Source organism: Bipolaris sorokiniana, assembly GCF_000338995.1.
Source record: "Bipolaris sorokiniana ND90Pr unplaced genomic scaffold COCSAscaffold_14, whole genome shotgun sequence".
Lineage (NCBI taxonomy): Eukaryota > Fungi > Ascomycota > Dothideomycetes > Pleosporales > Pleosporaceae > Bipolaris > Bipolaris sorokiniana.
The window spans coordinates 878743-895983 of NW_006911908.1; the positions used below are offsets into that span (position 1 = coordinate 878743).

The 17241-nt window shown below is 52.1% G+C and overlaps 10 protein-coding genes across 10 annotated transcripts; 4 read left to right on the forward strand and 6 right to left on the reverse strand.

Moving 5' to 3' along the window:
- Positions 1-965: 965 nt before the first annotated feature.
- COCSADRAFT_150688 (uncharacterized protein) lies at positions 966-2435 on the forward strand (the record flags this gene model as incomplete). Its single annotated transcript, XM_007705719.1, has 1 exon — positions 966-2435. Exon 1 carries the CDS (start codon positions 1008-1010, stop codon positions 2433-2435), a length of 1428 nt encoding a protein of 475 aa, XP_007703909.1. The 5' UTR covers positions 966-1007.
- Positions 2436-2499: 64 nt separating this feature from the next.
- On the reverse strand, positions 2500-2966 carry COCSADRAFT_244747 (uncharacterized protein). The gene has a single exon (XM_007705720.1). It carries the CDS (start codon positions 2808-2810, stop codon positions 2565-2567), a length of 246 nt encoding a protein of 81 aa, XP_007703910.1. The 5' UTR covers positions 2811-2966; the 3' UTR covers positions 2500-2564.
- Position 2967: 1 nt separating this feature from the next.
- On the reverse strand, positions 2968-4428 carry COCSADRAFT_244742 (uncharacterized protein). The gene has a single exon (XM_007705721.1). The coding sequence runs from the start codon at positions 4294-4296 to the stop codon at positions 3124-3126; it is 1173 nt and encodes a 390-aa protein (XP_007703911.1). The 5' UTR covers positions 4297-4428; the 3' UTR covers positions 2968-3123.
- Positions 4429-5022, reverse strand: COCSADRAFT_244743 (uncharacterized protein). Its single transcript, XM_007705722.1, has one exon. The coding sequence runs from the start codon at positions 4894-4896 to the stop codon at positions 4561-4563; it is 336 nt and encodes a 111-aa protein (XP_007703912.1). The 5' UTR covers positions 4897-5022; the 3' UTR covers positions 4429-4560.
- A 641-nt stretch (positions 5023-5663) lies between these two features.
- COCSADRAFT_163916 (uncharacterized protein) lies at positions 5664-7984 on the reverse strand (the record flags this gene model as incomplete). The annotated part of the gene is made up of 6 exons (XM_007705723.1): positions 5664-5702; positions 5789-5914; positions 5992-7372; positions 7423-7601; positions 7651-7848; positions 7904-7984. The coding sequence occupies 6 exons, from the start codon at positions 7982-7984 to the stop codon at positions 5664-5666; spliced, it is 2004 nt and encodes a 667-aa protein (XP_007703913.1).
- Positions 7985-8192: 208 nt separating this feature from the next.
- On the forward strand, positions 8193-9630 carry COCSADRAFT_40236 (uncharacterized protein). Its single transcript, XM_007705454.1, has 2 exons — positions 8193-8794; positions 8853-9630. Exons 1-2 carry the CDS (start codon positions 8264-8266, stop codon positions 9429-9431), a joined length of 1110 nt encoding a protein of 369 aa, XP_007703644.1. The 5' UTR covers positions 8193-8263; the 3' UTR covers positions 9432-9630.
- Positions 9631-10116: 486 nt separating this feature from the next.
- Positions 10117-11471, forward strand: COCSADRAFT_40237 (uncharacterized protein). Its single transcript, XM_007705455.1, has one exon. It carries the CDS (start codon positions 10158-10160, stop codon positions 11190-11192), a length of 1035 nt encoding a protein of 344 aa, XP_007703645.1. The 5' UTR covers positions 10117-10157; the 3' UTR covers positions 11193-11471.
- Positions 11472-11743: 272 nt separating this feature from the next.
- COCSADRAFT_345897 (uncharacterized protein) lies at positions 11744-13252 on the reverse strand (the record flags this gene model as incomplete). Its single annotated transcript, XM_007705724.1, has 1 exon — positions 11744-13252. The coding sequence occupies one exon, from the start codon at positions 13250-13252 to the stop codon at positions 11804-11806; it is 1449 nt and encodes a 482-aa protein (XP_007703914.1). The 3' UTR covers positions 11744-11803.
- A 1519-nt stretch (positions 13253-14771) lies between these two features.
- COCSADRAFT_99401 (uncharacterized protein) lies at positions 14772-15369 on the forward strand (the record flags this gene model as incomplete). Its single annotated transcript, XM_007705725.1, has 3 exons — positions 14772-14893; positions 14975-15246; positions 15305-15369. 3 exons carry the CDS (start codon positions 14772-14774, stop codon positions 15367-15369), a joined length of 459 nt encoding a protein of 152 aa, XP_007703915.1.
- A 24-nt stretch (positions 15370-15393) lies between these two features.
- On the reverse strand, positions 15394-16453 carry COCSADRAFT_98957 (uncharacterized protein; the record flags this gene model as incomplete). The annotated part of the gene is made up of 2 exons (XM_007705726.1): positions 15394-16121; positions 16192-16453. 2 exons carry the CDS (start codon positions 16451-16453, stop codon positions 15394-15396), a joined length of 990 nt encoding a protein of 329 aa, XP_007703916.1.
- Between the last annotated feature and the right edge of the window lie 788 nt (positions 16454-17241).

The window sequence follows — 17241 nt, forward strand, 5'->3', positions numbered from 1 at the left end:
AACTGCATTCTTCCAACATACCAGGCCCATACATCACCAATGCCATTATCGATCCCACCGCATAGCACTGCACTAATATCCCACAAACCTCCAACCCATTACGTGCCTCACCGCATCACAAATTCCACATCCATACTAAAAAATAAAGCCTGCTAAACACCACCCCGACGCCTCCCTCCCTGAATAATCCGCCAAATAATCCATTAGATATATCCCACTGATCCGCACCAAATACTGCATCTACAGCCCACCACAAAAACGGCAATTACGTACTCGACTACAAGAAACTAAGCTAGTAATATATCTAGAAGAACTATCAGCGAGCAAGCTACTACTTTCTAGATCTATGGTGAGAAATTATGCCTCGGTTTTTGCAGAATAGCAATCCTACGATAGCTGCGTTGCTCGATTTTGAAGCATCACGATGGCAGAGTATCCACTAAAACTACCACGCGCGGGCGCAGCGTGCGGTTACTTAGCAAATATGAGTAGATAAAAATTCGACATACGATCACTCCAGTACTCCACCAGAAAGATCTTGCCATAGTGACGTTTTGGTGGTGGTATAAATCTTCATAACCAAAAGAAACATCTGAATACTGGAGAACAATTCAACATCATAATTATTTCCTTTTCTATTTTCGAGATTTTCGCAGTACTACATAGGGAGTTTCTAAGTTTTAGTACTGAAGAAGCGTTCTTGAACTTTTCTCCCTGATTGATCACTGCACCTTTTTCTTAAAAACATCTCTGTGTCTAGCTACTTCAAATACTGGCCACATCACTCAATACATTAAATTATCAATACAGCTTCATTTTTTGGTAGGCGCTCATTTTTGTGGGGTGTTGCATTGGCTGATGAACTGTTGCACGCACTGACCAGCGAGAGTACCCGTATTCAGCCTAGACCCGACGCGTCAGACATGCATTGGCGGTCGCGACGAGCTCAACGTCATGGCATCAAGAATTCAGACTCATTCCCAGCACTGCTATCCTCACGTACAGACATGGCACCAGCGGCCTCGTCTCCCTCTGTATCTCACTTCAATGAACCCTTCATATCGGCCCTCGATGCTGCTGCACCCAGCAATGCAAGTGACGATCCAAGTTACTATGCCCGATATCCCCGGTCTCTCATCACTACCTCTAATATCGACACATTCATGACCGGGACCGGCTCATCCATATATGAATCTTTTGCTCCCCTTCTCGAATCAGCAGACCACGAGCTCATTCTCGTAACCTGTTTCTGGGCCAGATCAGCCAGCTTGGACATTCTCAACAGCGTGCTAAGAAAACTATCAACCAAGGCCGTAATACGAGGAACACAAAAGATCAGAGTCCGACTTTGTTTTTCCTCTAGCTCCATATTCCAGAAGCTCTTCCACAGCCAAGGCGTCACAGGCCAGACATATCCACCATCGACATGGGTACAGAAGCTCGGCCTCCCTGACCCATCAGAACTCCACGGCCTAAACCTGGAAATCAAATCCATCTTCCTCCTCCCCTTCAGCGTAATGCACCCCAAATTCATCATCGTCGACCGCAAAACCGCCATCCTACCCAGCTGCAATATAAGCTGGGAAGAATGGTTCGAAGGCGCCATCACCCTCACCGGCCCCATTGTCACGCAGTTCCTAAAATTCTACCGCTCATTCTGGGAACGCAAAACAGATGACCTATCCACCCGCCCCCCTTCCTCTTCCTCAGACACCCCTCTCCCCCAACCCAAACAAACTTCCTCCTTAAAATCCCACGTCACCCTCTCCGCTCCCGAAGCCCCCACAGTCTTCCTCCCAAGCCCCCACCACCGCAACCCAACCTTCTCCCCCCTCACCTCCTCCTCCCTCCTACAAGCCCCCCCAACCCCGCTAAACCTTTTTGTCCTCACCTTGTTTTCAAAAGCCGAGCGTAAAATCACTATTCAAACACCTAACCTAACGTCCCCGCCCGTCCTCTCCGCCCTCCTCCGCGCCCTCGCCCGCGGCGTCGACGTCAGGATCTTAACCTCCAAACGCCTCATGATCCTCGAGCAATTGGTCACCGCTGGAACTACTACCACGCGGTGCGTACGAAGGCTGATACGGCGGTACCGTGCCTTATCGTCCGAGCGCCAGGGGTTGATCGATGAGGAGTCGGCGATTGCGGCGGGGCAGCCGGGACGGCTGGTGGTGTCGTATTGGACGCCGTTGGGCGGGTTGAAAGCGAGAGGGGAGGAAGGAGGGGAGGCGCAGCAGTCGCATTTTAAAATGGTGAGTGTAGATGAGGAGGTAGTGGTGCTTGGATCAGGAAATCTGGATCGTGCGAGTTGGTTTACGAGTCAAGAGCTCGGCGTTGCGTTTTTCGGGAAGGAGGTTGTCAGTGGAATTTTGGGGGCGGTGGAGGCGGGCGGGAGGGGGAGGGGGAAGGTGGTGTTTGATAGTGGTGTTGAGTAAGGTATGCTTTCTCTTGTGTGGCATGAGGATAGACAGAATAGATGTAGGATACAAGAAAGTGCCAGATTACGTATTATTAATTTCCCCTTCCCTCGTATCCAAAAAGTCCATCCATCGTGACCAGCGTCATTATATATCATCTAAGTTTCTGCGTGTGATAAAAAGAGTAGAGCAGTAGGCCCAAGCCCCGGTATATACAATAAACAAACGGTGAAGATACCCGCAGCGCAAAGACCAACGCGTTTGGTGCCGAATTTGCCCACAAAGCAGGCCCGCACCCCCAAAAAAACAAGAACAACCAGAACACGAACCAAAAAAAAGAGTTTTTGTCCACATGATCCACATCAGCACTTGACGGATCGTTCCCCATTGCATTGTTCCCCAAACCCAAATGCAAAGGCGAGAACTAGTTCGAGTTATATGCCAAGGTAATCTAAGCCCAATAATAGCTCACCCTCCGACTCCTCAATCCCCTACTCCCTTTCCCAAAAAAGCTATCTCCGTTTCGTATCTGATCTTTATGTATGTATATATAGCAGTGGTGCTGATGATGTTGATGAGGATATATGTGCTGGCTGCACCGGCAGGCAGCTTTGATAAAAAAAATAGATGATGAATGTTGAATGTTGAATGTAATACTCGTAAAGGCGTCATTGCTCCATGGGGTATGTGGGTGAGCGGAGGAATTCTACATGGAACCCATTGCGATGAGGGCTTCGATGGCGTCACGCTCAGCGCCGGAACCGGTAAGAGGACTAGTAGTAGAGGATGCATTGAAAACAGTCGTGAGGGAAGAGCCCGCGTTCACGGCGTGATTACCGCGGGATGCATGGTGAGGAGCAAGGAAAGATTGGTGATGCAAAGTGGTGGGCGTCTGAGTGCGCGCGAGCGAGTGCTGAGGCAGAGAGTGGGCCTGGGCGGATGGATTCCGGTAGCGCGGGTTGCTCGTCTGAGTTCGGCTTAGATAGTTGTAGTCACGGTGTTCTCGGCGCGGACCGCAGCGGGTCTCGCGAAGAGCTTCAGGCCCCATGGTCGCCCAGTCTTCCTGATCCGTGTCGTCATTCAACTCTTCCTCCAGCTCCATGTCCGAGGCCGAATCAGATTCGGAACTACCCTCAGAGTCGTCCAGCGACATCTGGTCCGCCATTTCTTCGTCGTCATCCTGTCGGTGGGGTGACCACGAGCTCGCATTCCAGCTACCGGCGTAAACGTCACGTTCCTGTCGCAGCCTCGGTATTTGCAGACTACCTCCTGTACTATCGACGCTGTCCGGCGGAGTCTGCCCATTTCCAGAGCGCTTGCCACCGATGGGTACTCCCTGGGCCTTTGCGCCAGAGCCTGCCACACTCCAGCGCCCCCAGCCGACCTTTTCAAACTTGACCTCGCCGTGGAGGCCGCCGCCCGCGCGGTGTTCCAGCGCGGCTACGACTAGCCTGCGAGCCTTTGCTGGGGGGAGTCCCGAGAAGCCAGGCACGGCATGAGTCAAATGGGCCATCATCTCGCGAATGGGCATTGCGCCGTGACCGACGAGGATGTCTGGCAGATGGTGCTTGGCCAGCATCAGCGCGGTGATTTGGCGCGTTGCGTCCAAGCCAGCCAGCGCCTCCTTGGAAAGAGCAGAGGGCTGGTCCTGGGCCGCCGCATGCTCCACCGCGTCCTGAAGGTCTATCTCCATAGACTCATCATCTGGCGTATGGACGCGCCCAGCCACAGGCATGGCGCGTCGCTTGTGTGCAGGCAGCGTGGGAGAAATGGAACTAGGGGGCGTAGGCAGAGTGCCGGTAGAGGTAGCATGTCCACTGTCCTTTCGCCCAAAGGCCATGGCAATGTTGGACACGGGCTTGGGAGCAGCGGCAGCCATGGTTGTAGTTGCGAGGCAGGGGCTGACTGGGTGAGTCAAAGCGCGGGTTGCTCAGGAAGTCGCACTGGAAGCAGAATCCTGGGGACTAGAGGGCCAGAGAGAGTTAGCAGGGGAACTTGTGGGACCTGCAGTGGTATGCAGGCGAGTATATATGCTCGTATGGAGCGGTTGGTAATAGACATACCTGGGAGTCTCGGATATGGGCTCTCTGGTATCGAGGGCAAGTTGGTTAGGGGACAGGAGGTGAATTTTGAGGCCTGAAATTTAAGACGGTGATAGAACTGCCTTACGCGACACAGGACTAAGCGACAAAAGGACAAAAAAAGGTGCTGGCGGTGTGTTGTTGTAGCCGGATGCAGCTGTGGAGCTCGACTCTATCACTATGGCCGTTCCGAGACGTCTTAGCGATCGGCGATGGGGATCAGCGAGTCGGTGTCGGGACGAAGCCGATAGCGTGTTCGGGCAGCAGCAGCGCGGGATCCGGAGCGTACAGGGGAGGAGGGAGAGCGTCTTGTATGGTGTATAGCAGAAGCAGCAGAGCAGCAGAGTAGCAGAAGGTTTGAATATTCGAGTGTGCGATGTGTCATGAGTCTTCGACATGGCAGGCAGGGACTACGCCATGATAAGGCCCTCGCTCTCGCTGGCCTTCCCCCAGGGCCGCTGCAACCAAGGAACACAGGTGCATCTGACAACCTCCCAGGCGGGAAGCGACGGCCGGCGCCCCCCCTGTCCGCCCGCTGATTGGCCCGGAAGCGACTAGCTGCTTCCCACCGCACCCTCACCTCTCGCAGGCGTCATGGAAATCATGGGAATCATGGGAATTGGCCCCTCGCCCACAAGCAGGGACTCGGTGCGTAGAAGCAGGGCAACACTACGCAACACGCCTTAGCACCGACTTACTTCCATGCCCTACGTATCTACTCATGTACATACATGCTGCATACTACTAACTTCAGTACGTACCGGCAATCCCACGCCGCTGCACCCTCTCCCCCCAACACTTGCCGCGCCCATGCTCCGACGTTGGCTTTTGTCGTGACCCGTTCGCAGCCGATTACAAGGCCCATATCAGCAACCCTCCATATCGGCTCCTCACGCTGCGCCATCCGTCTTTCCATGCCTCGCACCCACAACCCCCCATTGGCGTTATCGTACCGCGGGGGTCGTCACGCCGCCGCGAAAAAAGGTCCGACTTCGCTGTGCGCACATGGACGTGACAAAACTCCGTAGTAGCAACAGCCTCGACACACGTGTTTGTCCGACAGGCTCACTCTGCAAGACATCCATCCCGCAACGCACCAACATGCCTCCCATAGTCCGAGGCGTGACGTGAGCACTGTGATACCCTGCCCCGCGTGGACAAGCCCTCACCCGTGATTCGCGTTGACGACATACTTGGTGATGGCCTAGCGACACGCATTACGTTAGCCATCTCACTACGCATGCCAATCTTGGCTCCAGACAATAACAACAAAGAAAATCCCACACGTACCGATTTCAGCACGTTGATCTGCTGCACCGTGCGATTGAACACCGCCCGATATTGCTCTAGGTTTTGTTGAACAACGTCGTTGCGCGTGCTGCGGCCTTCGCATATCGCCTTCATCTGCTCCTCCATCTGCCGGGTTTTGTTAGCGAGCGTCTTGGGCCTTCGCCATTCACCACCCCACGTGCATCAGCAACCCCATTACTTACTTGCTTACGGAGAAACGGCTTGCTCAGGCTCGTCTCAAACCCCACATTGTCGTACCCCTCGATGAGCGCAACCCCCAGCGTCGTCGGGATAAACTCTTGAACTCCGCCCGTGTTTCCTCCCCCGGCTTGTCCTGTTGCTGCGCCGCCTCGCCCTCCACGCCCTCCACGCGAACCTCTTCCTCGCCCTCGCTCTCGCCCTCTGCCTGCTCCTGCACCATTTCCATCACTAGCACCAGCGCCCCCACCACCTTTGGGTCGCGCAATCACATATTCGCGTTCCTTGATTTTAGCAATGTGCTCGGCCATGGTTGCATCCGTACCAATGCCGTTGGCGTCCATCAGTGCGATCAATTCGGGCTCCGTAAGGTAGCTTGGCGCCGTCGTCTGACCATCAACCATGTTCACCTCGGTCGGCTCAAGTCTCTCTCCTACTGCATACTGTGGCAGCACCTGACTACTCTCCCATTTGTCATATGGGTACACGTCTAGGTAGTTTCTTGCTATGACCCGCAGACCGTGCGCATGGAACACTTCCCCTCCGTACTCGATTTCAATATCTGTAGCCTCACCAACAGCGTCCTCTGAGCAGCAAGCAAGGAACCGGCGAACCACAAATTCATACACTACACGCTCCCGGTCGTTGAGCTGTGTAGGTGCCACATAGTTGACTGGGTGGATGGGAGGATGGGCCTTGTCGTTGTTGCGCCCCGCGCGAGGCTGCTGAAATCCGCCATTCATCAGATTCTGTGCAAATGGCCCCCAGCGACCATCTTGAGTCTGCCGCCCCACAAGCATTCGCAGGTCCATGCCGCGATCAAACTGGTCCGTTTCCGTGCGCGGGTAGCTGATCCAGCCTTTGGTATACAAGTCCTCGGCCACCTTCATAACGTCCTGCGACGTCATGCGAAGAAACTTGCTTCCGTTTTTTTGTAGCTCAACAGTCGTCAGAGGCAGAGGCTTCCATTTCTTGGTAGGTTTCTTTGCCATCTTCGTCACAGTTGCAGTCTTGGAAAGCAGACAGCGTTCCATGATGAGAACGACGGCCATGCGGTCAAACAAATGGCCCCGCCGCCAATTGAACTTGACATCAATGCTGTCCTTTTCGTGTGCCACCTTGATGTACCAGAATGGCTCTGGAACAAAGTTGCGCACTCGCAGATAGCGGTCTACCACGAACCCCAGAGTTGGAAACTGGCAAGAGCCGTAGCTGATTAGCTTGCCTCGCTCTTCGCCTTGCTGGGGGATCATGTTCTGGAGCGCTAGCGTCTGCATTCGCGTAAATGCGGCTCCCAGTCGCAGATCCAGCTCAATCCGCGCCGAGACAGCTTGCGCCTGTGCCTCGTCCAGACGGATTGGATTCTGTGACGCTTGAATGACATGTCTAAAACAAATTAGTCCATTGCTTGTGTGCGAAAAAAGGGTAATACAGACGCTCGCTCGATGTTGCTGAAACGTGCTCGCCACACTTGCATGTTTGGATTTGCCTTGAGTGCAATGTCGCGGATCTCGGTCCCAATGTGCTCGCCCTCGCGGTCACAATCGGTCCATATGAACAGAATTGACGCGTACCTCGCCTGGGTCTCGATGTTACTCGCCACCACTTTCTTGTCCTGGCTACTGGTCAGTGGAGACTGGTGAAACGACGGTCTCGCCACGCACCTCTGCTATCCCAGACACAATCGGTGCTTCGAATAGAGAGACGGGCTGGCATGAGTGCCATTTTTTATATCTGTCGTTGAAGTCTTGGGCGACAATGTGCCCAGCAACACAGGTAAAGGTGACAGAACACTGGCCCCAGTTGTTGAAGCGAAAATCAAACTTGTAGTTCTTGACCCATTGGATGCCCCGAACGCTTTCCTGGTAGGTAATATCAGCCATCTGCCTTAAGCCTGATGATGGGTGCACATCTCACAGCTCGGGCTTGCCCACCGAGATGGCCTGCGACTGCCTTTGCGATGGAAGGCTTCTCTGCCACGCACAACACCCGCGTCATGCCTTTGAGTTTTGAGTACTTCCATCAAAGAGAGGCAACATGGACAAGGCAAAGATATTCACGGTCATGTGAAAGCGCGTCAGGCCGATGCAGAGCGTGTCGCAAAGCTGCACGGGCGCTCTTGCAGGGCGCTAAGCCATTCTTGCTTCAGGACAGCAGCGACTCATGAGGTCATCCCCGCCTCCAGATTTCATACTTACTGCATACCTGCATGTCCATACACATATACACATCCCCTGTCTGCATTTCACGAGCGAGACATTGAAGCTACCTAGCACAATGCCTGACCCGCGCACCTACCTCGACATGGCGATTCCGGTGGTCAGTACACTTCCCGAGTGTGCCGATTTCCACAAGACAGTCGAGCCGTACCTACCGCAACTCTATGACCTGCCGTACCAAGTTGTAGCACGCATCTCGGACGTCCAGGCGCTCAAGGAGCTCTATCTTAGCACCAACCCGCTCATATCTTCATTCGCCTTTGCCGTCCTGTTCCTCTCGCCCGCTGTCCTTGTCCTTTCCGAAATCAACCGCAACTACTCGCAAGTCGACCGAATCTGGAGCTTACTACCGGCTCTGTACAACATACACTATGCAACATGGGCGCATTTGAATGACCTGCCAGCAACAAAGCTAGACCATGTCATGGCCGTCTCCATCATCTGGAGCGCTCGCTTGACCTTCAACTACTGGCGCAAGGGCGGATACACGATTGGAAGTGAGGATTACAGGTGGAACATTGTAAAAGACTACATTGGCGGGCCAGCCATGTTCGTCATGAACGTCGTTTTCATCTCGTTTTATCAGAATGTAGGCGCACATATATGCCCGGTTGACACGCAATTCAAGACTTACTGACCGTAAACAGTTTCTCCTCTGGGTCATCACAACGCCCACGTACATTTTGCTCCTCGCAAATACCATCACTGGCAACACCGTCTCTTCATACGACTCACTCTTCGGCCGATCCATGGTCGCCCTTGTTGTTCTGGAATTCTTCGCGGATCAAGCACAATGGAACTATTACGCTGCTAGAGACGAATACCGTAACACGGCCAAAGTCCCGGCTAACAAGAAGTACACGCGCGAACAGCTCGATCGCGGCTTCAACACCACTGGCCTTTTCGCCTGGTCCCGCCACCCCAACTTTGCCGCCGAACAAGCCTTTTGGGTCTTCTTGTACCAATGGTGCTGCCTAGAGACGGAGACGTACTACAGTTGGGCTGTTATCGGTGCGGTCTTGTACCTGGCCTTGTTCCAGGGCAGCACCTGGCTTACTGAGTTGCTGAGTGCGGGCAAGTATCCGGAATACAAGGTTTATCAGGAGCGTGTAAGCATGTTTCTACCCAAGTTTGGCACGAAGAGTATGGAGGAGCCGCAGACGGAGGTAGAGAAGAAGAAGGTTAAGGATGCCAAGGCTGGGAAGGGGGCTGTAAAGGTCAAATAGAGGTGGGAGTTTGGTTATATTGGTGATGGGTTTTGTGGGGAATGTTGGGCGTCGCGAGTGGAGTTTTTTCTTTCTTCGTGGTCTTGTCGAGTGGCGACTTGAACGCGCTGTGAAAGCATTGAAGTGTAGTCAACATGTCATGTGTAGCATTTCAGCATTTGCGCATTTGAAGAGAAATTATAAATTCTTAATGCCCCGACTGGAAATTGCACCTACTTGTAAGTGAGATTATTCTATTCAAGCTCAACTGGTGGTGTAATGATTGTGACGATGCGAATGAGGGTGAGGAGACGGTCGTTATTGCTATCGGAGGAGGTAGCTAGAAAACTGCAATATGGGGTTATGGAGTTGATCTGGGTGCCTGATGGGTTTGTGTAACGGAGGAAACGCAGTAATGTGGGGGGGGGGGTACTGTACGTATGCGACTAAGTTCTCTTTGAATGCCAGCGTGTTCATATTGTGACATTAATACTAACTTTTTTGCAGCTATACGGTATGAAAGCTGACCTTCTACATCTAATCGCTTTTGATAGAGGTACTATAGTACTGGGGTTATCACGTGTTGAAAGGGTGGAGATTTTGATGGTGCAGATGGTGGTGCAACAGCTCCATTGCAAGGGTCCCCCATGGAGCTACTAATCCCTGCCAAAATTTCCAAAGCTTTAAAACCAAACGACATCATCACCACCACCATACTCACGTCGAGAGTATCCGCGCACAGTCCAAATGCCAGTCTCTGTCCTACCATTTAGCGCACTGCTGCCTCCACGGCGCGATGCAAACGACGAATCTGGCTCCGACATTGAAATGGGCGACGACGATCTCGCAATCTCGTCTTCCAAAGCCATCGTGACGCCCGGTGAACACATAACGTCCGATCCGCAATGGATGCGTGGCCATGGCACATATATTCCCTCACAGCCAGCCGGCTCGACAACAATAATATCCACTGTTGCAGGCACCTTGCACAAAACTAACAAGCTGCTATCTGTGCAGCCACTACGCGCCCGCTACCAGCCCGAGATTGGCGACCTAGTCGTCGGCCGGATCATGACTGTTGGAACCAAGAAATGGAACGTAGATATCGCCGCGCCCATGCTAGCCAACCTCCCACTGTCCAGTATCAACCTCCCAGGCGGAGTACTACGTCGACGGACAACCGTCGATGAGCTCAACATCCGGACATTCTTCCAAGAAGGCGATTTGCTCGTCGCAGAAGTCCAGAGCTTACATCAAGACGGCACCGCCTCATTACACACGCGCTCTCTCAAATACGGCAAACTACGCAACGGCGTCTTCACCAGCATCACCGGTGCGGGCGGCGGTATCCTCAGCCGGAAAGGCGGCGTAGTTCGCAGCAGACGCCAGGTTTTCACCTTGAATACGGCGGCCGGCGAAATCGACATCATCCTCGGTGTCAACGGCTACGTCTTCATCTGCAAGCACATCACCACTAGCGCGGACGCAAAGGAAGTCGGGATCAACAGTCTCGACGAGAGCGCAATCGAGACGCTGTACTCGAGTCAAAACGACGATATTGAACCGGGTCTTATCCGTGAAATCATGATGGTGAGCACGCTGATCCGTGGTATGGTGGCATGTGGTACCAAAGTGGACGAGGACATGATTGTCAAGGTTTATGAGGGAGCGGTGGAGCTTGAGGCCGAGGAAAAGACGTTGGGGACTATGGAGAGGGGGCCTGGCGGCACGGCGCTGGTGGAGGCTGTGCTGGTGAGGCTGGAACTTGGGGCTGGGGAGTAGGTGAAAACGATTTTGGGTGCGGAGAAATGCGGGGACTAAAGTCAACATCATGACGGAATTGAGAGGATAGTGGATAGTGGACGGGTGTAGATTAGTGTTCGAGTCACGAGTCGAGCTGCGAAGGAGACGAGGTACGCTTCACCCTTCTTCTTCTTCCTCTCGACACAGGTAGCAGCCGAGTAAGAAGGGCATCTAGAGCCCCGCAGGTACACTAGAATAATCGAGAGAATCTTGGAAATCACATGATTCTTCTACCACTCAGGGAAGCCTTTTTATTCTTATACCAGAGTCCTGATGGCGAGATTTTGATTCCCCTTCTTTCCCTCTCTTTGGAATCAAAATGCAAACAAATACATAGTCCCTGAAGAAAACGATTTAGCATTAAAACAAAGTCCGTTCTTCGATTTTCTGTTCTATTGCAGGAAAGAAATTTTTGCAGTTTTAGTTGCTAAAGCAGCTTTCTTGGCGTTTTCTCCTTGATGCACTATTTCGGCCCAAACATGACCATAGAGATAAGCACAAGTAATTCAAATCTATATATTCATTGCACTTTATAGCTTCATACTCCCCAGTCAAACTACACAACCAACAACCCCTCCCCCTCCAACCCCTTAATCTTCTCTACATCCCCCCCCAGCCTCCAACACCGCCTTCATAGCCGCCTGACTCAACTTCCTGCGCCGCTCCGCTGCCTCCCTCTCGCGCCTCGCCTTCGTCTTGCTGCTTCCGCTCGGCGCCACACCAGTTAGGATTTTCCTGCTATCTTCGGGTGTGAAATTGACAAAGCCCCTGTTTGTGGTGGTGCGGGAGGTGGCGGGGTGGGGAGACGAGGTTCTGGAGCAACGGGGCCGCGAGGTGTTTGGGCGGGTGCGTAGGCGGGGGTGGGATCTGTGGGGTGGGGAGGTTGGGGAGGGGGTGAAAGAGGAGGGGAAGATGTGGGTGGGGAGGGCGGTGTAGTTGAAGGGGGTGGATTCGCAGGTTATGCCTAGGCCTTGGAGTTCTGTGTTTGAGCTGAAGTGCAGGGTGTTTGTTGCGGAGTAGGTGGTGGCAGTAGATTCGCCGTTCCACCAGCTAGCTGTGTTGCTGGTATCAATCAGGTCAGGTGACGCTGAGAAGTCAAAGTCTAGGGTGGGTGTTGTGTCGGGAACCCATGGCTTGCTGGCTAATGGAAGGGATACCGGTGGCGTCAACAAGGCTGAGATGACTGCACTAGATGTGTTGGCAGAGCTGAAACTAAGGTCGATATTTCCAGCGTGGTCATTTCTGTTCGGCTCTTCCATTGATGAAGAGGCTGAAGTGGTTGATTGGTAGTGAGAAAAATACTGTTCGTCATTCGTCGGAAGTAACGAGTGACCAAGAGTGCGCACCTGACTATAGTCTTGGACAAGAAGACTGTCTTTGTTTTCGTTCTCGGTAAGCTCAGATAGTGTAGCGAGCGAACTGGGTTCTTCAGATGCAGTTCTCGAAACGATGTGTATCGGGGTAGTCTGGTTGTTCCACAGATCCGGAGTATAAGGGCGGGAATGAGAGGCCTGCATCGTTCTGGAAGGCCTTGTCGGCAATGTTTCTGATGATTTCCTGGTGCCACGATATTTCATTTGGTTCTGAAAGGCTACAGCCTTCTCGAGTGACCGACGGGATGTGTAGGGTCGCGGTGTGCAAGGCTGGGACATAGACCGCAACTGTTCTCCGACCGATCCAATAAACCCTTGATAGTTCAACGACTCTGAGTCGCTGTAAGACTCTGTGGCAGAAGGAGAAGCAAAGTATGAGGGAGAGGCAGAATAATCGGACCATGGCGAGGCGAAGCTCTGGTCACACTCCTGGAGAGGCTTGTGCCAAGCAGTCTTTGTTTCCCGATTGAGTATAGATTCAGCCCCGAACAAGTCGCTCTCATTCGACGAAGCGATCCCTAGGAGACACGCCAACACGTCTGGGCTGGAGTGAGCAGATGAAGAGTTGTTGAAGGGGCGTAGGAGATCCGTGTCGACATAGTCTTCTAACAAATTGTCCAGGTCCACACCCTCTGACTCGCTTTTGTAAATCGATTGCATTGACATGATGCTGTCAAAAAGGCAATACAGTACTGGTCACAGAAAAAGGTTATCTGAGAAGTAATCGATGCGGTCGATGTATTCGAGGCTAAGCGGGGTACGTCATGAAACGAACTGGATGAAAATGTGGAGCGTAAATAGGAAATTGCGACGTGGTACTTGTAGCTTATTAACAAAGGCGGGAGTAGTCGTAGGCCTACAGGAACAAGATCTGTGACGCGCTAATCATGCAAAGACTCGAACATTTCGAACAAACCCTACGAGAGATATATGATCTCACACGTCCAAACATGGCAGTGGCTTCCAACGGCCATCTCTCACGCAATGCGCATCCAGTCTATACTTAGCACGCTAGAACATATTGGATTGACCTAGGGTGGGTTGGATAGACGATAAACTAAGCCCCAGCCCTTTGGTTTCAGGTAGCCTGGGGGCGCCTGCACTGCCCGCGTGTCAACAGTAGCATATTCGGAGGTGACCGGGGTGTCTAGATAATCCATAGCAATGGTAGGCACATAGTGTATGTAGTCATACACATGATACTGAGCCACTCGTCTAGTCTAGGTTTTCTAGTCCGCGGGTACCTGTTATGCAACAATCAGCTTGCAGTCTACTGCTTTGTCGACAAGCGACTTCTTTGTATCGAGGGATATCCAACTCGCATGTGAGGTCAAATGAAAAAACGTAGTTGCTGTTTCGAAGTATAATGATTTGGCCCATGTGAGGCCATTAATGAGGCCTATTAATGAAGTCATCCACAATATTGTCAATTGCAGGTGTTCAGTTGCTACGGGAGATGGCCACATCATTCCGGTGCATGGCGATGGATACAACATTGCCGTACGAGAATAGCTCCCAACAATAGCGATATTTTTGAATAGTACTAGACAGGTAAACTGCCTGTGTGGATGGATACCAGGAATAGGTTGGTAACCTGGGGCATGGCTTGATTAGGGCGGATCCCGGGAGGGTGGGTCAAAGAAACCGCCTGCTTCTGCAGGGTCCTGCTACGCCATTATATGAGTTCTAGCCAAGAACTCTCGCTGGAGGATGTCGGGCACGGCACAAAAAATTACACATGTGAGTAAATTAGGTACTAGAGCGGTGGTAATCATCGCACAGTCAATCAGTGGTCGAAAAATCCAAAGCGCGGCTGAGTTGTGGGATGCGGTTCCTCTTCGCCCTCGAGACAGCGTCGGCACAGGTCCAAGAAAATTAATCCGCGGAAGGCTGTGAACTCAGATGATTGATAAAGGTCTTTCATTGTTTGTGGATGAATGCCGAGCAATGTTGGTTAATCGTTGTCGGGACGAAATGATGGGGAAGGGATGGTAATGTGATGTTGTGTGTACCTGCGCACGGCCCAAGTGCTAAGTAGCGCGCCAGCCAAGCACCAGCTCGTTGCTTTCATCCCATGCCAGCAGCTTGACGTATCGAATAGCAATAGCGTCCACAATTACGTTATTCGTGTTGTCGGTTGCTATCCCGACTGTAGTTGTTCTCTGATAGGCTTTACTATAGCATCATGGACCCCGACGCGCCCATTGCCAACGAGCCTCAGCCCTCCATCTTTCGCTGGATCCTGGGCTTCCTCATGGTTGGCGCATGCTGGGGACTCACGACACCCTTTATGCGTAAAGCTGCAATGTACGTTAGTTTTCTTTCATGAAACCTTATGTCTTACTTTACGGACCAGTAGCCTATCGGACCTTGCTGACTTCATCATAGGAACTACACGCCGCCCCAACGTCCTGCCCTTACAGATCCGAATAATTCATGGCTCAAGAAGAAAGTGTTGGGTGTACTATATGCCGTGATTGGAGTGCTGAGCCGGCCAGCCTATGCTATACCGCTATTGCTCAATGTCACCGGAAGTGTGTGGTTCTTCATATTGATCGGCAAAGCGGAATTGAGTCTCACGGTGCCCATCACAAACTCACTCGCCTTTCTATTCACTGTGCTAGGTGAATGGTGGGCAGAGAAAAAGGTCATAAGTAGAGGTACGTGTTGACTCAGCTCATGTAACAATTGTGCGACTCAGAAGCTAACATGCCATAGACACTTGGATAGGCATGGCATTTGTGCTCGGAGGCATCGGCTTGTGCGTACAAAGCAAGTCGTAGTAGATAAAACATATTATTACATGTCTACCAATCCTTTGCAAGTCTGTTGCTCGAATCCGGTCCGTTCGTTCCATTCGCCGCTGTTGTCTTCTGATATAGTTTCGAGAAACCCTGTGCAGGTGGTTGCAGCCAATTCCTCTCGTCGTACTTTTGGTCGCCCTCAATGACATGGAATGTATATATATTCCTGCTCTTTTCGCTCGTGTTCTTCTCACTCTTGTGGAGAATGTTGCCATGGATGAGAACTAGCGTTCCAGCCTTGACTTCGCCCATGTCATACTTTTCCTCCTTCTCTACCATCTCATACCCCTTCTCACCCTGACTCTCGGGTTTTATACTGTTCGGAAACTTGGCCCCGTCATTGTCGATGAAGCCGGTTCCATTGCCCGTCCTAACAAACCTCTTTTCAATAGGAGCTCGCTTGTGACTCCCAGCAGCAAAGCTCAGACAGCCGTTTTCTTTTGTAGCATCCTCAAGGGCATACCACCAACCCACCGCGCTAGGTGGGTCAGTGTACAAGAACGTGCTGTCCTGATGAGGTGGCACAGCGCCGCCTATCTCGGGCTGTTTGCAAATGACCATGGATTGGAGAACCCGTGGATCGCGAAACCCCAATGACGAGGCAATGGCGGCATTGCGATCGGAGAGAGATATGCTGCGAAATGAAGGGGAAAGCTCGTGCAGATAATGACCAATCTTGTTGATTGCGCGATGTTTAGGCTTTGTAAGATTGCCGGATTTGTCAAAAGCGTCTGTCGTTGTGTCAGCCCAATTGATCTCCCATGGATGTGATGTCAATTGGGCGTAGGAAGCAGAACTTACCCTCTTCAAAGAAGAAGCGTACTTTGTCCCCGGATTCCAAGAAGTAGCTGTCCCCTACATGGTCCGCGCCGTCTTCACCACCAGTCGAGAACTTGGTCATAGGATGGTCATCCAGCGAGAAGTCATTGAGCATTTGGGTGGTGTCATTTAGGAGCTCTTTGACGGTGTCTTGTGACAGCGCGTCTGGTATCAGGAGATATCCATTCTCATTGAAGAAAGCAAGCTGCTCTGGCGTGAGACCCTGTGCAATTTGGACGGCCATGTCGATGTAGTAGGAGGCCCTGGGAACAATTTGCGGTGCTATGAGTCTTGTTGAAGCAGGCAAATTGGCAGACTTCTATTGTACCATCCGAGCCATGGCTAGCCGTCGGAGGTGGCCGTCGACCGTCGACTCACGAGGTGCCAAAAGCTGCCCCGCCACTGCCCCGCGTCGTCCGGTGCCGCTCTGCCTCGGGCCCTGCTCCGCCACCATGTAGTCTTGTCCTTATTCACACCCTCATATTGTTGTGTTGCCCCTGCATTAACCCACATAAAACGCCATCATGGAAGAGCATGTCTGCGTCTATGTTCCGATATCCGGGAGACGGTTCTTTTGACATACTGGCGGCTGAAACGGCACGTGGTGGCTCAGCAGATTGCCGCACCCTGTGGCTCATCGTCTTTTTTTTTAGATTTCATTATGCATATCATGAGCCTCTCATCCCTCTCTTTAAGGATGATCAATCCTGCAAAGTTTTCTTTACTCTTTCACATCGAGTGGACGGATCGTTTGATGAAGCTATCGCCTATTCATATTCGCAAACAGAGCGAGATTCAGAGTACAACTGGATGGCCGCTTCATCGTGATCTATATTCCCACAATGACACGCAGCCCTATTGCGATTTTCGTGATTGAATCATGCGCAAGTTGCAAACTCCACAATCGAGGCGAACTATAATCATGACTGGTCTGCAAGTGGTGTGTTTTCTGGATCTGCACATGCTGCTGTTGTTATTGTCGAGAGTAAAACAAAGAATTCATGGCTTGGGTGGTGACCATCAGAGTCTCTA